Below are 20427 nucleotides of genomic sequence, written 5' to 3' on the forward strand. Positions count from 1 at the left end.
ACAATCCTTGTGGCAGACGCAGAGCAGCTGGATTAGCAGAGCCGAAACTTTCAGTCAGCATTTCTGGTTGTATTGCTTGGTTTTAATCACCAAGGCAGGGCCTTTCAACAGCAGGTCTTGTTGCGTTGCAACCTGCCAGGGGTGTTTTAAGCCCCCTGGATGTACGGTACCAGAAAGTCCTCCCTCAGTGTTTGGGCTGGGGATTGTTTCATGAGGGTGCAAAAAGGTACCGTTCTCTTCCTGACTATGTGTGTTGAGAAGCAAATGGAGTCTGAACATGTATGACTTTCTGACATGGGGAGTGGAGGAAATCCTGGGGGTAGTACCGGTAGTCAAAGAGCTGCTTTTGCACACAGAGCCCAGCTTAGCAGATGGGTTGACATTCTGCGCTGCCTTGTTGTCTCTGAGCTCCATGAGCTGGCAGAGGCCACTGTATTAACCAAATAGTTTTGTTGTAATGTGCTCAGCGCTAGTGTGAGACTGCTATGCAGAGATGTCTTCTGTTTCTACTTCTAACAGCTTAGCAGCTAATAAACACCACGCAACAACCTCTCTTCTAAACCTCCTCTTAAAATACAGAGTTTGGTTTGCCAACTCCAATGTATTTAAAGCATCCGGGCTTCCGGGGAGACTTTGGAAAGTTAACTGAGTGAGTGGAGGCACGTGCAGAAAGACATTTTCAGAAGCAAAAGGCAGCTCCAGTATCAGCTCAACATCTGATGAGAGGCTCTGGGGCTGTTAGAGCCTTTTGCATTGAAAGGGGATATGTTCTCGCATTTGACGAAGCATCTCTAGTTGTGTTCGGACAGCGCGAGGGCTATAACCTACTGCTGGAAAAGAGACAGGGGAAGGCAAGGAATGGAGAACAGAGCAATGTGCAGCTTCCACAGAGGAGACCCTTTCCTCGGAAGAAACTCCAGGAGGTTGTCTTGTAAACAACGTAGGGGTCTCTTGCTGATAATACACCTATGTCCTCCCTGAGCCTGTGGAGTTAGAGACTTTCAGCAGAGCTAGCATTCTGCAGTGAAAATAGGAACAAATGTGAGACCTCAGCCCTTCAAGAGGAAACTTCACACTTGATTTTTGGCTTTTTCTCTTTGGTACTGTCTTTGCAGTGACTAAGGAACCAAAAGCAGAGATACCACTGATCTTTTATAAAAAAACCTCTTACGCATTTCTGGTTGAAGTCCAAAACCAATAAGATTCCCTTTTGGATGGCTTCCTAGAGCACTTCAAAGCAGTGTCCAGAACTAGAAGGTGGCAGGGAAAGGCAATTCATAAAATCTCTCTGATTCTGAAGGCTGAATCCCAGACCTCCCTTGTTTTCATCACAGCTTATATCCGCAAAGTGGAAGCCTGCTCTATGATAAAGTATGCCTTGAGGAGCTGATGGTCATGTGTCCCCTGCAAAGCAGACAGAAAATTTGGGATCCTTGTTAAAAAAAGTAAAAGGAGCTGGAAGACTGTGAGGAGTTTTTGAAATCCTGGGCTGGGGAAATTTCATTTTAGTCTAGTGGCTAGCACCTGTGCGGGAAGGCTCACTTGAGGAATTCACAGATGCCAAGGTGACCTTTTGGTGGCCGCTGTCAGCCTGTCAAACAAGGTCAGAGCCCTCTTTCCCCAGTGCTGATACCCTTTCCAGCTGACTGACATTCTTCTTCTCTCCTTGCCTTATTTTCTTTGCACAGGACAGGGCTGGAGGCCATTATGGAGACCTATGCCTTCTGGAGGCCCCCCGTGCGCACTCTCACCTTCGAAGACTTCACTACCATGCAGAAGCAGCAAGGTGAGCGTACAAAGGGCATGCAAAGAGCTGTAGAAAGAAGAGGAGAAGAGGGTGTAAGAGCAGCAACACGCTGTGCTGTGTGTCCAGTGGCCGGGTTAGGGGTGTCACACATGCAGTTGAGCTCTTGACTGCTGTGAAAGCACATAGAGCAGAGAGGATGGATGGAAATGGTGGACAGGCTGGGCCTTATGAAGTGCAATGGAACTGCTTCATCTCCCTGATATCCCCAGTGCTAGAACTAGAAGAAGGAGCAGGAAGGAGTGCAGTCAGGTAAGCCAGCCCAAGTACATGGCATGAGTTAAGTGTGAAGAGAGCACGGAGAGACTGAGGAAACGCTCCAGCACGTCAGACACATTGTTCTCCATTTACAGTTAACATTTGCCATTTGTGTAGCAACACAAGGGGAAGGGGTATATGTCCTCTGGAAGCTTTAGGGGACCAGAAATGTTCCTCCCCCTAGGATCCTGCTGCCTCACTTTCAAAACTCAGTGGCCTTGTTGGAGAAACTTTCTGTTAGTACAAGTCTGGGAGAAATTATTGGTAGGCCAAGTGTTTTCTGCTAGTTCATGCTGTGTCTTTTCATAGCTTCTGCCCTTTACATCTCTCATTTGTTAAGTAAGGCTTTCATCTCTAGTTTCAGGTTGTGTTACTATTTTTTTTTTTTTGCGTGAATAGGACTTCCCCATTCACTTCATTGCAGCTATTTCTAGTTAAAAACACAGTGATCACTGGGAACAGAGGTATCAGAGCAACCTGGTACTCTTTTTTATTCCAATATACATACAACAAAAGAAACAATCCAAAACTTGGCTCAAATGTGACACCTATGAAGTTAAACAATCAAACCCAAATGCATGCCCTGTGTAGCAGATTCTCCAGCCTCTCACAATCGAGCTTGACATCACCGCAAAACTTCCCTCTAGATCTTGAATCCGTCTGGGGATTCGTGGTTTCCTCCAGAGTAAGGGGAGCAGCAGTGGCTGCCGGGGCTGCCCATCACTGTGGCAGGATCGGACGGGGATCTAGTGCAGGAATCTCTTCTGGCTGTCCATCCCCCACCCCGGTTCCCCATGCAACACCCCAGAGCTAAATAATTTTTCTGCTAAAATCGTGCTAAATCATTTTTCTGATGGCACAGCACCAGAGGAGGACAGAGCACACTCCTGTTGGCTGTGTTAGACTCCCCATGCATGGTCTTTACACGGCCACCCAAGTCTTCTTAAACAGCGCAGCATGGAGCAGGAGAGGTTTTGCACAAGCTCAGGGACTTGTGTCGAGGAGCACTTGCAGTGGGGTGTGCGGACAGAGATGGATTAAAGCAGGGATTCAGAAACGTTTTCATCACCCTCCTAAATAGAAACATAACAGCCTCTCCTCCTGTTCGCAGTCGCTGAAGCAGCCTCACTCCTCTGTCTCACCCCCTATTCGGGCTCGCACGCCTCCCCTTCCTTCCCCTCCCATTGGTTATCAGATAACATCCTAGCGGCAAGTCCAGCTATTGCTTACGTGGTAAGGTAATATTAGGAAAGGAAAATATTTAATGTATTTTTAGCTTGTTTTAATATAGTTTGGCAGCTGAAAAACCAGGAAGCAAGCCAGTACCCCATGACCAGCTGGCTCTGTGCAGACCACCACCACTGCACCACAGACCACTAGGCTTAGGGCAGCCCTTAACTGAAGTTGTGTTCACAGGTCGGTCTCAAAACTTAATAACTCATTACAAAACAGCACTCTCAAGCTTTGTGTTTAGCCACGCAAAATGATCTCAAGATAATGAATCAGAAATATTCCCTCCATCATAGCGCTGACCTCTTCAGTTGTTGCTGTAACAAGCTGACCCCTGGTCTCAGCAATAGGTGCAAAGCCAAGGTACAGATAGATACACTCTATTTTAATTTCTGGCTGCCGGGACAGCCCCCAAGAGCCATCAGAAATATGCTGGTCTGGAGGCCTTGGAATTGCTGGCAGAAAGAGCAAGAAATGCTGAGGTGGCTTTAAGGCACATGTGATTCTTGCTTCCAAACATAAGATGACCAGGATGTACAGTACCCATACCTCTTCATCTCTTTGCTTTCATGCACATGAACTGTGTGACAGGTGAGTAAATCAGTGGTGTTTAACAGCTGACTTCAGCACAAGCTATTGCATCTTAGATCTTCTGAGCCTTAGCCAGTCTTTTCGTGTAAATGGCTTGCCTGGGACTCTACTCCTCTCTCCCACCTGAAGCCTCAGTGCTCTGAGCTGCATGCTGTTATCTCATCCCCTTGCATATTTATGAATTATAAGTTTTCAGGGTATTATTTTAACAAACAGACACTTTAATTCTAGATCATGCTGTTGTCTCCAAAGCTGGGTGAATACGTGACATTTCCTAATAATCATTTGAGGATTGCAAGACTCCATTTTATCCCTTGAATTGTTAGTTGGGAAAATTCACTGGTGCTACAGAAGACTTTTGGGACTAGATGTGTCCACTGCAGCTTAAGAGGAGTGCATCCTTACTGCAGAGAGAGAAGATGACAGCAGCAAAAGTGGCCACGTGCCTAGGAAGAAACATCATCGATGAGGAGCAAGTTATGGTTGTTCAGCCTGGTGAGGCGGGAGAGAGTACATAATAGTATTGAAATAAGATGCTGTCTGTGGTGGATAGGAAAAAAGCAATAGTCTCAAGTTATATGAAATCTGGCAAAGTGCTGGAACAGATCCCCTGTAGGAACTGTGGAATTTAGCCTTGATTTTCTAGACACAAGCCCGCCTTACTGTGGTAGGAAAAATGATGCTTTCTGGGGCAGAAGCTTGGGACTTCAGCAGCATAAATATGGTGTCTTTACTGCTTTCCAGATAGATTTTTCTGTGCTATGGATTCTTAGCTTTTCTTTTGTCACTTGCTGATTTTTTCATGAAATAAAAGTGTTATCTGCCTTTTCCAAGACAGATTTGTCAAACAAATCCAACTGAATTTGTTGGTTAGTTAGAGATTTGACTGATAGAAATAACTGTATAGGTGTGACAGATTTTTGGAGAGCATGTGACTTATTGCCACATGTGCCAGCTTGTAAAAGTTAGCATTAGTGTATATTAAGAAATGAGTAGCTGACTGATCTCAAAGCTGACATGATAACTGTGAATACAGCATCCAGTGAGGAGACTCCTAGTGTTGCTCTGCAGAGGCTGGTTCCAGAACTAACTTGTCTAGAAATAAATGAAACAGTGCAGTTGCTAAAAGGTACAAACCTCATTAAGACTGCAAAGTGGTCAGTAATGATGGGGACAAAGGTATGAAGGGCAACAGAGATTGCCTGGTAACCTGCATACATTAAAACAAAGCGTCGCTTTTAGTTCAGCCGGATACAATATCATGTGTCTAGGAAAAAAAACGTAGGACTTACACACCCACCGAGTGTGTGCTGCAAAGCGTTGGCATTGACAACAATTTGGAGGTCTCAGTGGATAAGCCACTGCACAGGCAAGGGACAGTGTATGTAATACTGTGATAAAAAGAGACATGCAATCCTTGGTGTAGAAAAAAACAGTGGTAAGCAGTGGGGAGACAATTTCCTAGGAGCAAACTGATATTACAATATGGTCTTCTACTGTAAGTATTTTTAAAGAGTGGAAAGAGATTCAAGAGGATTCAGGGGAAAAAAAGGAGAACAGTTTGTTGGGTGGAGATGTCTGAGAATGAAAACTCAGTTTGCATAGTTAGTCAAAAAGAAGATCAAGTACCAAATCTTTATGACCTATACTGTCTTGCAGAGAGAAGAACACATGGTAGCTCTGTGTCAAACACCCTCGACAGACTCTTGTGACTGCAATTTCCATGTTTTTATGACACAACTGTGTGGAACATTCAAGTGGCTCTGATTTTTCTACTCTAAAACCCTTTTTGTGGGATGTTAAGAGCTAAGGAGTACAGAAGTTCCCCCTCATCCACCTTATTCATACATTTTATTGTTTTACAGGTTTTTATGTCCCTCTTCTATGCTTCTCACAGTGAATAGCACCAGCCATTTCATTTCTCTTCAAGTGGGAAGTTTTCCAGGTCCTTAATCGTTTCTTGAAAAACAAATCTGCACAGAGTATTCCAGATGCATCCACATGACACAATTATCTAAACGTATTATAATTTTTTCCACATTATCCTTTCTGCCATTCAACATACATCCTAGTGCTTTGCTCATTTGTTTGGCCCAAGCTGTATGTTGAGCGAGGGCCACAGTGACACACCGAATCGATACTCGGCACGTTGGATGCAGCTGTTTCATACAGGGATTAAATAACTTTCTAATCTACACAATGACAGGTTTCAGCTGCCACACAAACTGGGAGCCTGATATCACGACCGGTCACATAGATGCCTGGTGCGGCTGACTTCAGAAGTACATGAGCTTCATTTGCATGTATTGCTATTGAAGTAAAGCACACCAGTAAGTCTCTGCAGGTCTGTGGCCTTAGTGGTCACCAATAGTGACCATAGTCCTACCAAGGAGAAGAACATGTTGTTTCTGTCAGCGAAACCCTCTGGCCTGAGAACACAAGCTCTCTTTTGGAGCATGCAATCCCAAAGCCATCGCAGCTTTACAAGGGCAAGCACCATGTTTGACACAATCATAGCAGATCTGCAGCCAGTTTGGGAAAAAAAAGTCCCCTGCCTGAACAAAACCTTTGCAAGAAATGCTCAGAAAACGGCAGTCCGGGAGAGGCTGACCTTCTGGAGTATGATGTCACCCGCTCTGCAGTCTACTTATTACTAGGGAAAAAGGGGGCTTGGGATTATTGAATGCACATGGCAATGAGATGTGGGGAAGGCCAAGAATCTATTAAAGTCTTTAATTGGAATATATTTTCAAAATTTAGATTGAACCTCATCCAGATTCTCATTATTAAAAATATGTGGCTTAGTTTCTTGATTTTAATAGGGAACATAAAAAAAAAAAATGAAGAGAGAGAGGAGAAAGAAAATAAGAGTTCCAGTAACTCTGGATCGTGTCACTTTCCAAGAGTAAAAAGAGCTATTGCTGGCTCCTATGTGATATACGGTTTCCCACAGGATATTGTGATAAGCAGATCGCTATCAGTGACTGTAAGTTTTGCCAGGACATAGAGGCTAGAAAGGCACTGTGACAATACTAGAATAGTGATCAGTATCTGATCCTCCTACAAAAGCTGATGACTTAGGCAAGAAGTAAAATAGAAGGTACACTAGCAGCTGGTAAAAAAAAAATGCCTCCTAAGCAAAATTTCAGGACTAATATGAGAGTCACATGATGTGGTATATCAGCAGGTTTACAGCACATAAAATTTTACTTCACCATTAAATTACTGTTTTGATACATGCATACCAAATCCACAGGAGTCAAACATCTTAGCTTTGACTGGTGAGTTCTCAAGGCAGCTTTCCTTTCAAATGAGGTTTCTTTGCTTGAATAGGTGCCTTTGCTCTCTACCAATTGCCTTCAGTAGATTCAACCCCTTCTCCATCAAATTGAGCATCTGCACTGATCTTGGACTGGAGACCTGAGGTAGAGAGGCCACCTGTTAGAGGGTCTGCAAAATTGTTGTTAATTGTTGTTGAGATTAGCCTCTAGAGCTTGAAATTTGTCTAAAAAGGGTATGGGAGGCAGAGAGGGGTATGCTCCTTGCCGGTAAGACAGCTGTTGCGATCTCTGGTATCAGCAGGTATGCTGCTAACTCTACAGCAGCATGCACGTACAAACTGGTGACTGAGTACAGCTCCTTCTGTCTTCCTCTGCGAGGGAACATCATAACCCTGCAGTCTTGTGTCAACAAGGATACGCAGAAAAGGCTCCCTCTCCTCTGTGTGGAAGAGGTTGAATCTTCTCATTTACTGCTGGAAAGGAACAATGTTTTCTTGTAGTAGCGATGAGTCCAGACAGACCCTAAGGCTGTCTGGCTGCAGATGGGAGACAGGTACCCTGAGCTGAGGTGTTGCTGCTTTTCCAGCTTCCTTGTCTGTAAACATTACCCTTTTCAGGCAGGCATCTTGTCTTGCCAAAGTTTTTCTGTACTGCTTGTTACTCATTTCTTCTTTGGCATAATGCTCTTCTCTATGCCGGGTGTGGTACTCAGAGAGCTGCCCTGATCGCACCCATCTGAAAACAATATCGTGAACGCACAAATATGTTTTGTTGTCAAGTGGAGGGAAGACTGAGCCCTCCAGAACTTCATCTGAAGGTATCGGAGGTGCCTTGAGGCAGAAAGAAGCAAGTAACTGTTAAGATCCCCAAAACAGAGTCTCCCAAAAGGTGGAGCTGCTGATGTTAAAGGAGGCTGAACAACCTACAAATACATCTGCTTGGCCACTTGCCTCCTGACGGCAGCCATCGGTTCTCTCAGCAATGCCACCAGGATAATATGGACGCTGCTTCCCTTTCAAAATCAATTGTGAACGGTCTAGGCTATTGGCAGAGGTCAGATATCTGGGTTTGGTCTCAATTATCTTCTTGATTCTTTTGACCTTGACGAAAAGATTGGAAACAGAGCAGTTGTTGCCAGAGTTATTGGGATCAAGAGCTGGTTTCTGCTGCATACTTCAAATGGCTAGTAGATTGCCTCATCTAAACGAAGCAACAGGGAACAAACTGTTCCAGCTTCTTCTTGGTTGAGCTGCAGACAGTTTTTCTTTAGGGAAGGGGTATTTCTGGTGCTTCAAGGTCTCATCTTTCACAGTGAAAAGCTGAAATACCCTCCCAGATGTGACACGAGGGGCTGACAGTCAAAGTTTGTGCCACTCCCTGATGACCTGAAAGGAGCCTGAAGCACTCTGTTACTCTCTGGAGGTGTTTACCCCAAAGTCTAATTACTGAAGCCTAAATCTCCATTATCTCATGGGTGGTGATCATGTTTCACAAGGATGAATGGAGAGGGGCAACGATACTTTGAAGATTTGCAGTTTCCTCAGAGTGGCACGTTATTTTGTCACGAGTAGAAAGTGGTGTGTGCTTTGAGCTAACCACAATACTGCAACATTGTTCCTCGGTTCAGAAATTTTGAACCACAGTGCCTCTGGGGTTTTAGAGTTGTTTACTATATTTTTTAATCATTTAATGTGCTGGAGCTTCCAGGGCCTGTGTTGGCCCAAAGCAGACTCCATCAAGAATGGCAGGAGAGGTTTGCAATTCAGTTTAATTTTGTCACCACCAAAGAAATCACAACGATTTCAGTTAATCTCAGATGCAAAGTTGCAGCAGCTTCTGTTGTGACTTTCCAAAGGATTTGTGCCACGGTCCTTTTCTGCATCCTGTTTTCATTCAGTGTTATCTCCTGGGGTAGCTTTCGTTACATGACCCCCTTGTCAATGTCTGTGCCCAACTGATGGTTGTAAATGTGAGGTACAGTGCATAATTATCACTGATGAGCAATTTTCTTAACTAAAGTGGGGTGCTCATCATCCTCCAAGCCTGAGTTGATTCGGTCTGTCTGTACTTGAAGAAGGGAATCGGGAGACATTTCTGTAGGAGCTGATGTACAGCTCACAAAAGTGTTGTCTATGCCCATGTTACAACTGTCTGCACACAAGACACAAAATCCCATCCAACAGGCCTTCTCCTGACACAGCATGGAGCTGGCCCAAGAATATAGTGTGTTTATATGAGTAGCAGAAACCCTTGTATTAAAGACAGTTTGGGGGGACTGAGAAGGGGATGTTGTCTCTTACTTTTGAGCATGTTCTCTTGGTGCTCTGTATATAGATGGGAATGGAAATCGGGTGTCCTGAATTGTACTTTCTGTCCACATTAGAAAAAAGCGTTGTTTTTTACCATTGCATCTTGAAAATATTTTGTCTCAGAGGCTGACTGAGGCAAGTGTCCTGGTTTGAAGTTTTCTCTCTAACTTTCTGACTGCTCAGTTTGTGTTGCAGAGATCTGTAAGAGCTAAAGGGAACTAAAGTGTTATTCTGAGATTTATCATTAATTCCAGTGATTCTTGTAATTTGAGGCAAACTTATAAAAAAGATCCTTCTCTATAAATTACTAACCTTAAATAAAATTTCGTTTCATTCCTCACTTCTGTGCCATACAGTACATACTTTCCCCCTTAAATCTATTGCTGTAACCATCTTTTTTGCACTGTGAGCTGTATCTCAAAGAACTACAAAGCACTCTTTATGTTTCCCCTACAAACCCAGCAATTTGGCATGCGGTAGATTTTGGGTCTCATTTGGGCCTTTTAAAAATTTTACCAGTGGATTCATAATCTGATAATTGGCCAAGGGCTCTAGAGAGAAAACAGGCAGCTACACTCTGTGAAGACAGAAATGGCTCTCATTCCCATGAAAAAGGGAAGTTTTCATTCCTAGAATTGGGGAAAGAACAAAGAAAGAGTCCAGCGCATCACAGACCAGGCGTCCCTGCCCTTGCTTTGTGAGAGCATGAGAACGAGGCATCAAAGCTGTTTAGTTTTCCAAAGTGGTGAAGAAGGAACTCAGAGGGGTAGCCCTGGTTACAAGAAGTATGTGATGAAGAATCTTTCAGTCCTTTTGGATGTTTTAGGTTTGAGTTTTGGAAAACTAGAAGTGGGAAGAGAGACCTCAGGCTGTCAGTTGCACTTGCAAGACAGAAGTTGTCATGATATGTGAGAGCAGGAGTGACACCTGATTTTGTGGCATTTAGATGCCTGGAGAAGCAAGTAGGTGTTGAGCAGGACTGAGACATGTGCTGCTTGAAGCAGGAATGAATCCAGGTTTGTGCTAGGCCTGGCTCTGAAAGGACATGAGATCAGATGATTACAGTGGCACCCTCTGGCCTCATAATCTATCAGTCAGATGACCTGACAATCTGCACAAACCCTCCCTCATTACCATCTCAGATTTCTACCTTTAGGCAAGTGCTTAATTTTTGTTCTGCGGCCAAAGCTGAAGTAACTTGGAAGACAGGGAGTAAGTTTCATAAGCCGTACCTAGGGTGCATGCATGTGCGAGTGCACAGAACAGGAATGGAATTTTACCTTTTTGTTCAAATCTGTTTTCCTGCATGCATGCCATCACATTTATTTACTGTTGTGTCCAAGGGTAGAACATTGCAAAAAAATGGGAAGAGTTGGTCTCTCCCATGCTTTAGAAAATCCCTTCACACATGTGTACGTGTCTGTGGAGCCTTCACAAAAATCAGACCTTTCAGGAGTGACTTGGAGTATGTCTGCATGGACAGGCTCCTCTGTCTGTGCTCCACGCTGGCCAGACACATGCCAGCTCCCAGCCAGCTCCATTTGGAAAGCTGGAGAGCTGCGTTAGCATGGCTCTGTGCCCAAGCGAATATAAACTGCCTCTCAGAAGGGCTTATTAGCTCAAGCAAAGCACCAGGGGGAGAGCTGTGAGCCAGATGAATGACTAGTGGTCACAGCCCCTCTTTCACACACCCTCCGGTGCTCGGATAGACACATGCCTATCACATGGTGGAGATGCTGTCGTGTTGGGTATGTGTCAGAAGAGGGGCTGCAGTTCCTCCAGGAGACCCATCAGGGAGACCAGGCACTGATGACTCCCAAGCATCTGGCCTTCGGGCTAGCTCCTGCTCACATCCGAAGGTGGGAGAAGATGGCTGGGCTGAGGCTGTGGGCCAGACGCTGTCCTGCTGGGCTGAGTACAGCCTCTGAGCTATAGGCTGGCCATGCTGAACCTGAGGCCATATCTGTGGCCATAATAGGCTAAACTACCTTGTGTGTGGAAGTGGGCTGAGCTGTTTAAGAAGTGTTTGCATTCAAAGAATAATAACTTGGTGCTAACTACACATCAAAATGTGAATTTTTAAGACAAATCACCTTGTATTTCCCATTCTTGTTAGAAAGTCAAGGCACAAGCTCCGAGGACCCTCAGCCACATCTGTTCTTACTGAGACAGTGAGTACCAGGTTATCACTGTCTGAGCCCAACCACAGCAAGAGCTGGAGGCTGCTGATGTGGTCAGAGAATGGCAGTGATCAAGTTGCCTAAACTGCTCTAAAGCTCTTCCCTGTAGCTGTCTGATGAGACTCTACCGTTGGACAGGGTATGCCCGTCATGTTCAAATATCTTGTGCTGACTGCAGCTTCAGCTTGTGCTTTCCCTCCTCCTCTGCACTAAGCAAGGGCTTCAAGGACTGAGAGGTTTGTACGGAGGCACTGCAGGTGATGGTAGCAACTGATGCCTGGAAACATTAGCAAGGAAAGTAAGCTGCAATTGAGTCCAAAGTGTGATTTATGTGCACCTTTCAGATAAAGGAGGTTGGGATAACTTGTAGGTCAACTGACTAGTGTGGTGTCATTCATAAGAGATCCCAGAAATTTTTCCATGCACAATTGCTTCAGGCTCCCTTGGCACTGATGCTCTCCCCCCTATCTCCCCGTTGCCAGAAAGCTGCCTTGGCTAACACTGGCTGCTGACAGATGTGTTTTCCATCTACACTGCAGTGTTAGAAGTTCTCTACGTGACCTGCACTATGTGGAAGGGGTCCTCTTTGCCTTTCAGACACCCTGGCATGCAGAATGCTTCAAGAATACTCCAGGCCATAGGCACATCATACCCCTGGACTGGGTATGTTTGGGCTTGCAGTTTACCCTGAAATTGTCCTTAACACAAGCTCTGTCTAGGTAAAGGCAAAAGCAAGGTCTATTTGGAACGTATAGGGAGACAGAACCATTACCAAAGCTTAGAACACAAGTGACAGGAAGGAAAGACCAGTCAAAGCTACTTGAGGTGAAATTTTAACAGCAGTTCTTATTTCTATCCAGAAGAGAAGCTGTAGTTTCTTCCCTAAACCTCATGGGTAGGAATTTGATACTGGTGCACAGCCACCATTTCTATATAGTGTTCACAAGAAGGAATGCTGGTGTGAGGAAGAAGGTTTGCATTTACATCCCGTCCTCTCCACAGAGTTTCCCTGTCTTCCACCATGATTTCATTCTTCTTTTTCCCATCTCCCCTCTTTACCAATGATTTCTCACTTCCTGGTCCAGTTTGCAGTTTTTGACCTTTCTTGCACTAGATGAGTCTCCACTCCTCCTCTTTGGAAACGCTCTTGTCTCTTTGATAAGGTCAACCTAGTTATCACTCCTATGCCCACAGAGAGAGCAGGCTCCTTTCAGGATGGCACCAGTTCTTGGCTAAGCCCCGGACACAGTGACAGGACACCGTGAGGGCAGATACTTTTGTCTGCCATGTGGGGCAGGGTTCAGATACAAAGGAGAGGGGTTTGAAGTTACCTTGCATTTTATACAAATGTGATTCACTAACTGCATGTATCTGGGACTGATGTATGCAGGGCTAGAAATTATATTCAGAAGACCACGATAGTAATTAATCTCTCTGGAATCATGGCAAGTGTGGAGGTGGGAGGCACTGTGACATTCATGGTAAATGCTGTTGGTGTTGGCAATTATTTCCGGGGCGACAGTGAGTAGAGAAGAGGAAAAGAGGAGAATTATTGAGCAATTCATTTTGTTCTTCCTTAAATGTGGTTTCACTTGACTTAAACCAGACCTAAACATAGCCTTGTGTATCAGTTTAACTAGATTGGTTCATATCCATGCCTTCCATTAAAACGACATACACATCTGTGTATCTGAGACCATAGAATGGTGTGGATATACTTGCTGGGCTTGCTGCCATGTCTAAGGGTATTTGGCTGACTTTGTAACAACTACAGTCCAAGTTATAACTTCACAAAAGTCCAGGTTGTGTTTGGCCCATACTTAGGGCTGCCAGCAAAGATGGATCAGAAATATTGTTCAGAGTAGAGCTGTTTGCCTTCTGAAGAGGGTGAGCTGAGATGGGCCTTGCTTTGTATTGTTTCCTGTTCCACTTAAAGGTGTAAAGATTATTCTGCAAATGATCAGGAACTTCAGGCATCTGCGTTATGCTCTGCTGCAGCAGAAGTCTGGTGTGTCCTGTGCTTATGGTTGGCATTCGCAGCAAAGCATTCTTGAAAGACACTCATCAGGTCTGGCATTTGCTCCCGTTGATAGATCTCTCATCTCCTCACCATTTTAAAGTTAAAGAGAAAAAGAAAAAATCTTTTTCGTTTTTTTTCCTTAATTACTGTGTTGTCACTTCAGGGTTTTTCTGTTGGCCTACAAATAGGAATAACTCAGAGCAGAATCACTTTAGTCTCTCTTTTGGGGTAACCTGAAATGCGCAATTCAGTGTTTCAGTTTTGGAACCACTAAGAATATCTTGTAACTGCTAATCAGAGATCTCTACTTACTCCCTGTGGAGTCAGTGCCTCAGTTATGGGTATGACTCGATTGGAACTTCTTAGCAGATGTTTAAAGCTTAATGCTTGAGGTGACTGGTGTGTGTGCTCTTCTTCTGCATAGTTTTTAAAGGTTAACTGTGGGGTAAAGGAAGACTGAAATGAAGACATTGTAGTTAATCATTTATTGTGCATATTTTATTTCAAACAGATCATTAAATGCTCATACATCCATACATATGTATTTTTACTTATTCTCCAGACACTGTCAGCACATAAGTCACTGTCTGAAGTTTGTTCATGAAATATGTGGTGTAAAGAATCAAGTGTGGAATTACTGTGGGTTAAATACATCTCACTTTGTGCTGTATTTGTTTTGTGATTATGTGACCTCTGTATCTTGAGCTTTAATACCTAAGTGATGATATATGAACTCAGCTGTCTGCCTGCCCTCCCGGTCAGAGGTCACCCTCTTTAGTGCAGGGCTAGCAGGAAAATGTGTGTTTGTGGTCGTGTACCTCAGTTCCAACTTACCTTTATTAGCAATTTCAACTGAAACAGACTTTGCAATGAAACTACTTGTGCAGAGGCAGCCTTTCCTTTCTGCTGATCTTGCTACGGTATTGGCAACCTGTAAAAGAGAGGCCGGGAGAAAAGCCGGAGGAGGTACCATCTTTACTTACCGCAACAAAATTAGCCAGAGATTGTCTGTCAGAGACTTTAAATAAACCAGGAAAGTGTACCTTTTAAAATAAATACTAAATTAGAAATTAATGCAAAAAGTCTTTGAACTCTGAAGCAAAAATGCACAATCAAGTTTGAGCATTCCAGTGTTGTCAAGAAGGGAATATAGAGAGTCCGTGATGCCATTTGAAACTTCAAATTTTCTCATGAATTCTAATGGAGATTTGACTCAATGCTTTGCTTTTATGTTTCTGAATGAATGTCAAAAGGAGTCAGTGGCTTTGCAATAAGCGTTCATTTTCACTCTAATACCCCATTCTGTTTCATAGAATCATAGAATGGTTTGGGTTGGAAGGGACCTTTAAAGGTCATCTAGTTCCCACCCCCCTGCTGCCGACAGGAACACCTTCCACTAGACCAGTTTACTCAAAGCCCCATCCAGCCTGATCTTGAATGCTTCCAGGGATGGGACATCCACAACTTCTCTAGGCAACCTCGTCCAATGTCTCACCACCATCATGGTGAAAAATTTCTTCCTAATATCTAATCTAAATCTTCCCTCTTTCAGTTTAAAACCGTTACCCCTCGTCCTATCACTACACTCCCTGATAAAGAGTCCCTCCCCGTCTTTCCTGTAGGCCCCCTTTAGGTACTGGAAGGCTGTGATAAGATGTCCCTGGAGTCTTCTCTTCTCCAGGCTGAGCAACCCCAACTCTCTCAGCCTGTCTTCATAGGAGAGGTGCTCCAGCCCTCTGATGATCTGTGTGTCCCTCCTCGGGACCTGTTCCAATGGGTCCATGTCCTTCATGTTTCATCCTAGATGTCTTAGAAAGAGCTATCAGAGACTCATAGAACAGTTGGGGTTGGAAGGGACCTTTTAAAGGTCATCTAGTCCAACCTACGCTGAAATAAGCAGAACATCTTCAACTAGATCAGGTTGCTCAGAGCCCTGTCCAACCTGACCTTGAATTTTTTGCAGGGATGGGGCACCTACCGCTCCTCTGGGCAACCTGTTCCAGTATTTCACCACTCTCATTGTAAAAAATTTCTTCCTTATATCTACTCTAAATTTACCCTCTTTTAGTTTAAAACTATTACCCCATGTCCTATTGCAACAGGCCCTGCTAAAAAGTTTGTCACCAACTTTCTTATAAGCCCCCTTTAAGTATTGAAAGGCTGCTATAAGGTCTCCCCGGAGCCTTTTCTTCCCCAAGCTGAACAACCCCAACTGCCTCAGCCTTTCTTCATAGGAGACGTGCTCCATCCCTCTGATAATTTCTGTGTTCCTCCCCTGTACTCACTGCAACAGGTCCATGTCTTTCCTGTACCGAGGTATAATCTCACTTACATTCTCACCATCATAAACTGACACAGAACCTGTATTTCTAGTGCATCTCTTAACCGTTAGCATCACCTATTCTTTCTTCATCAAGCAGCACTGCATTCAGTGCCCCCCCCCCTATTTTGCAGCAGACCTAGGCTGGTCTCAAAATCCTGCTGGGTTTTTTCCACAAGGCACCACAAGGGAAAGCTGTCCCTCACTTTTGATCCTTAATGTACGGTTTCTGCCTTGGTTAAATTTCAGCTCTTTTCAAGTCCCTTTGCCTCTCACCTGTCTTCTTGCCCAATGCTGCCTCACCAGTTGTCTTCCTAGTACCTCTGGTTCTACTTATCCCCTGGTGAAGTCTCTTCACCAGCACCTCTTTGCTGCTTTTACAAGAGTCTTTGGCAAACTACAGATCTGTCACTTTGACCTTGGTGCTAGGGAAGGTCATGGAACAGATCCTCTTGAGTGCCATCATACATCACGTACAGGACAACCAGGTGATCAGGCCCAGTCATCATGGGTTTATGAAAGGCAGGTCCTGCTTGACAAACCTGACTGCCTTCTATGATAAGGTGACCTATGTGTGGATGAGGGAAAGGCTGTGGATGTTGTCTACCTAGACTTTAGTAAAGCCTTTGATATCATTTCTCACAGCATTCTCCTGGAGAAACTGGCTGCTCATGGCTGGGACAGGTGTACTCTTCACTGGGTAAAAAAATGGCTCGATGGCTGGGCCCAAAGAGTTGTGGTGAATGGAGTTACACCCAATTAGCGGCCGATATTAGGAAATATTTCTTCACCAAATGGGTTATCAAGCACTGGAACAGGCTGCCCAGGGAAGTGGTTGAGTCACCGTTCCTGGAGGTATTTAAAGATGTGTAGATGTGGTGCTTAGGGACATGGTTTAGTGGTGGACTTGGCAGTGCTAGGTTAATGGTTGGACTCAATGATCTTAAATGTCTTTTCCAGCCTAAACAATTCTATGATTCTGTGATTCAGTGTTAGTTACCCTAATGCAGAAACGGGATCTCATGCAAAGGGAATCATTCAAGTGAAAAAAAAAAAAAAGTTTCACACCAGAAAACTGCATTCCCTTGAGCACAGAAGTGGTTTTCCTGGTTGACGAAGGAAGTTTCCCCTAACTCTGAATCTTGCCTACAAATCATCTCCTCTCAAGTTCAAAATTGTGCCATCTGCTTCTTCGTATCACTTACTTTCAGTTTGTTACTGTTCTTGTAGTATTATGCAGTATCATTTTCCCAGGACAGAACGTGTGAGCATCCCTGCTGTGCAAAATAATCAATTATATTGTTCATAGCATAGATACTGTATAATACATTGATACTACCAACATGCATATATATCAATATTTTGTTAACACCAGTGATACAGCATATGGAATCCCATTTAAAGCTAAAGTACATGATTGAAATACCTGACACATCCCCTTTCTCTGCTTGGTGGAACTGGCTATGGCTTGAAACAGTGTCCCTTCATTCTAGTGTTACTTCTGGATTAAATCAGTACCACTGCACCACCAGCCATCTGAAAAAACTGCTGAGCAATGCAAAGTCCAACATGCTTTCAGCCACTTTCCGCTGCAAGCCCCCGGAGAGGATGATAAAGCATGTTTTTAGTGGGGGCCATGGTGGTCTTTCTGCAGAGCAGGAAAGGGAAATGAGATTCTTTTTTTCTGAAAAAAAGGACTAGATAAACATGCCTGGAAATGGCAGACCTCTTGACTGATGGAGCGGTGCTTCTTGCAGCTTTTCCCACTGCCTTCAATTGCTTTGTGGCATGCTTGCTTCCCTCTCATATTTTCAAAGGGAAGAAAACCTCCGTTGAAAAACAAAATCATAACAAAAAAGCAGCAGGAAAGACCAAGGGATGCTATTAATAAAGTGAGGGCTCTTGCCAAGAAAGTTTTCCAGCGGCCATTTTACCACCCTTGTTTCTTTATTAAACTAAGCTGTTTTTTAATGAGACCATCTCGTTTTGCAGATGTGGTCCCGGGCTCTGAACATCCTCCCATGTGTTTTGTTTTGCAGGAGGCAGCACAGGCACCTCCCCGACCACCTCCAGCACAGGGACCCCGTCGCCCTCTGCTTCCTCTCACCTTCTCTCTCCATCCTGCTCCCCTCCGGCCTTTCATCTGGCCCCCAACACTTTCAACGTGGGCTGCCGGGAGAGTCAGCTTTGCAACCTCAACCTGTCTGATTATCCCCCGTGTGCCAGAAGCAACATGGCCGCCTTGCAGAGCTACCCAGGGCTGAGCGATGGTGGCTACAACCGGCTGCAGAGCGGCACCGCTTCCGCCTCGCAGCCTTCCGAAACCTTCATGCCTCAGAGGACTCCATCCTTGATCTCAGGAATGCCGACTCCTTCCTCCCTGCCCAGCAACAGCAAGATGGAGGCGTACAGTGGCCAGCTGGGGTCCTTCCCCAGCTCCCAGTTTCAGTATGTCATGCAAGCAGGCAGCCCTGCCTCCACCTCCTCCTCTTCACACATGTTCGGTGGAGGCCACATGCAGCAGAGCTCCTACAACGCCTTCTCCCTGCACAATCCCTACAACCTTTATGGATACAATTTCCCTGCTTCCCCCAGGCTGGCGGCGAGCCCGGAGAAACTCACCACCTCCCAAAGCACTTTACTCTGCTCTTCCCCGTCCAGCGGGGCCTTCGGAGAGAGGCAATACCTTTCCACAGGGATGGATCACGGGATGCACATGATCAGCCCTCCCTCTGGCAACCAGCAGACGGCCAACGCCTGTGACAACAGACAGTACGGTGCGGTTCAGGGCTCCTCCTCACAGATGTCTGTGCACATGGTCTAACAAGCTGTGCCCCTCCTTGGCATTGAAGGCAGACGGACCTTCATTGTTTCCATGGGTAAACCTATCCCAGTACCTTTTTGCCTTCAAACTTATAGTGGAACTAGTATTTTAATGATAAATAAGAACACAAGCCACCTAGGTATGCACCACCGAACCTCGTGGAAAGCCTTGACTGACAGCCGTCGCAGCTTGTTGAAGCCCAGGTCTTCCAGATCTGGCACGGAGCATCTGCTCTTTCTGGACATTGCAGAGAGAAGGGCATGACTTTAATGAGAAGCTGGAGAGAAGTAGCTGAATATACCATTTATGCATTAACTCTCAGCTTGTGTGAGCTCTCGGTGTGGAGGGAGCCATGTCCCTGTGCTATCTCCTCTGGGTGATGAAGAAAAGCCATCTCCCAAGGTTTCGTCCTCTGAAGCTGCACTGCCCATAGCTCTAAAGACCTCCCCCTTCCCAGACCATCCCTCAGGGCTGGAACAGCTCAGCCCATTTCTGAAGCCAACAGCAGCCTGTGGCTCCTTCTGCCACTGTAGCACAGGAATGGCATTGCTGGGCTGGAGCTTCTCCTCCCAAGGAGGTTTCTGCATTTTCACCCTGGCTCTGCCTGACCGGCGGCTTCTTTGTGAGGGTCGAGCTTACCAGCACCCAGCCTGCAGAGATGGGAAAGAGAGAAGAGAGAGAAAAGTTTTAACCCACAAGTGAGCCTCAGACATAAACAGGGCCTGATCTCCAGAAAGATGCGAGGGGGAGAAGGGGTTCAGCTCCTGTTGACGTGAACCGAAGTGATGCAGCCAAACCGAACGGACGACAGCCTTCGTGGGGAACATGTATCCCATAGCACTCAACCCAATGGGAGGAAACTCTCCAGACTGAGCTCACGGGGAAGAGCAATGAGGAAAGAGAGCCCTGCTCTACAGAAGTGCAGCCGGCCTCCCTCACTTTGCATGCAAGAGTTGCCATAGAAAACCATTAGCATTTCAGTAACAGTGAGGTCGAGTATTCGCCAGCCTCCTGCCTGCCACATGATCTCTGTTTAACCAAATAGATCATTGCCTTTTGACATCTTTCTTTTCTGTTTTTTTTTTTCTTCTTTTTTTTTTTCTCTTCAAATCCTTTAAAAATAGGAAAACAATTGTAGCTTGGTGCAAGCTATGCATTTAAGTTGTGTGAAAATGCAAATACCAAGTAACAGAATACAGATATTATTGAGATTTGTTGTGAGGTGTTGTAGATAAATGTATTTATATGCCTAGTGAGGGATTCAATATTATGAATATAAAAGAGGGCAAAAAAAATGGTATGTAAAATATGTATGAAGAAAAAGGTGTATAAAGATTTGCCCTATGCACGGAACTCTGTTTCTAAGTGCCAAGCACAGAACGCGCTAAATAAATCTTTGCAATTGTTTCCTCTGTGTTTTTCTCTGTCTGTAAGGCTTCCTCAATGGTCTTCTAGAGACAGACGTTTTCAAAATACTGTCACGCATGTTTGCACAGCAGAGGAAATGAAGACACAGTGCTAAATTGTGAAGTCCAGGCAATATTACAATAAAAATAAAAATTCTGTCATCTCAAGAAATTTTAAAAATTGAGTGCTTGGGATCTGTAAAG

The 20427-nt window shown here is 44.9% G+C and overlaps 1 protein-coding gene across 1 annotated transcript in view; it reads left to right on the forward strand.

The window, feature by feature from the left end:
• TBX15 (T-box transcription factor 15) overlaps positions 1–20224 on the forward strand; it is a 100162-nt gene extending 79938 nt beyond the window's left edge. The window contains exons 7-8 of the mRNA XM_074593386.1: positions 1689–1786; positions 18033–20224. Of these exons, the coding sequence (XP_074449487.1) occupies positions 1689–1786; positions 18033–18817 (883 nt within the window). The 3' untranslated portion in view covers positions 18818–20224. The remainder of the gene's footprint in view (positions 1–1688; positions 1787–18032) is intronic.
• The last annotated feature ends 203 nt before the right edge of the window (positions 20225–20427 follow it).

This window comes from Larus michahellis, chromosome 1, assembly GCF_964199755.1.
Source record: "Larus michahellis chromosome 1, bLarMic1.1, whole genome shotgun sequence".
NCBI lineage: Eukaryota > Metazoa > Chordata > Aves > Charadriiformes > Laridae > Larus > Larus michahellis.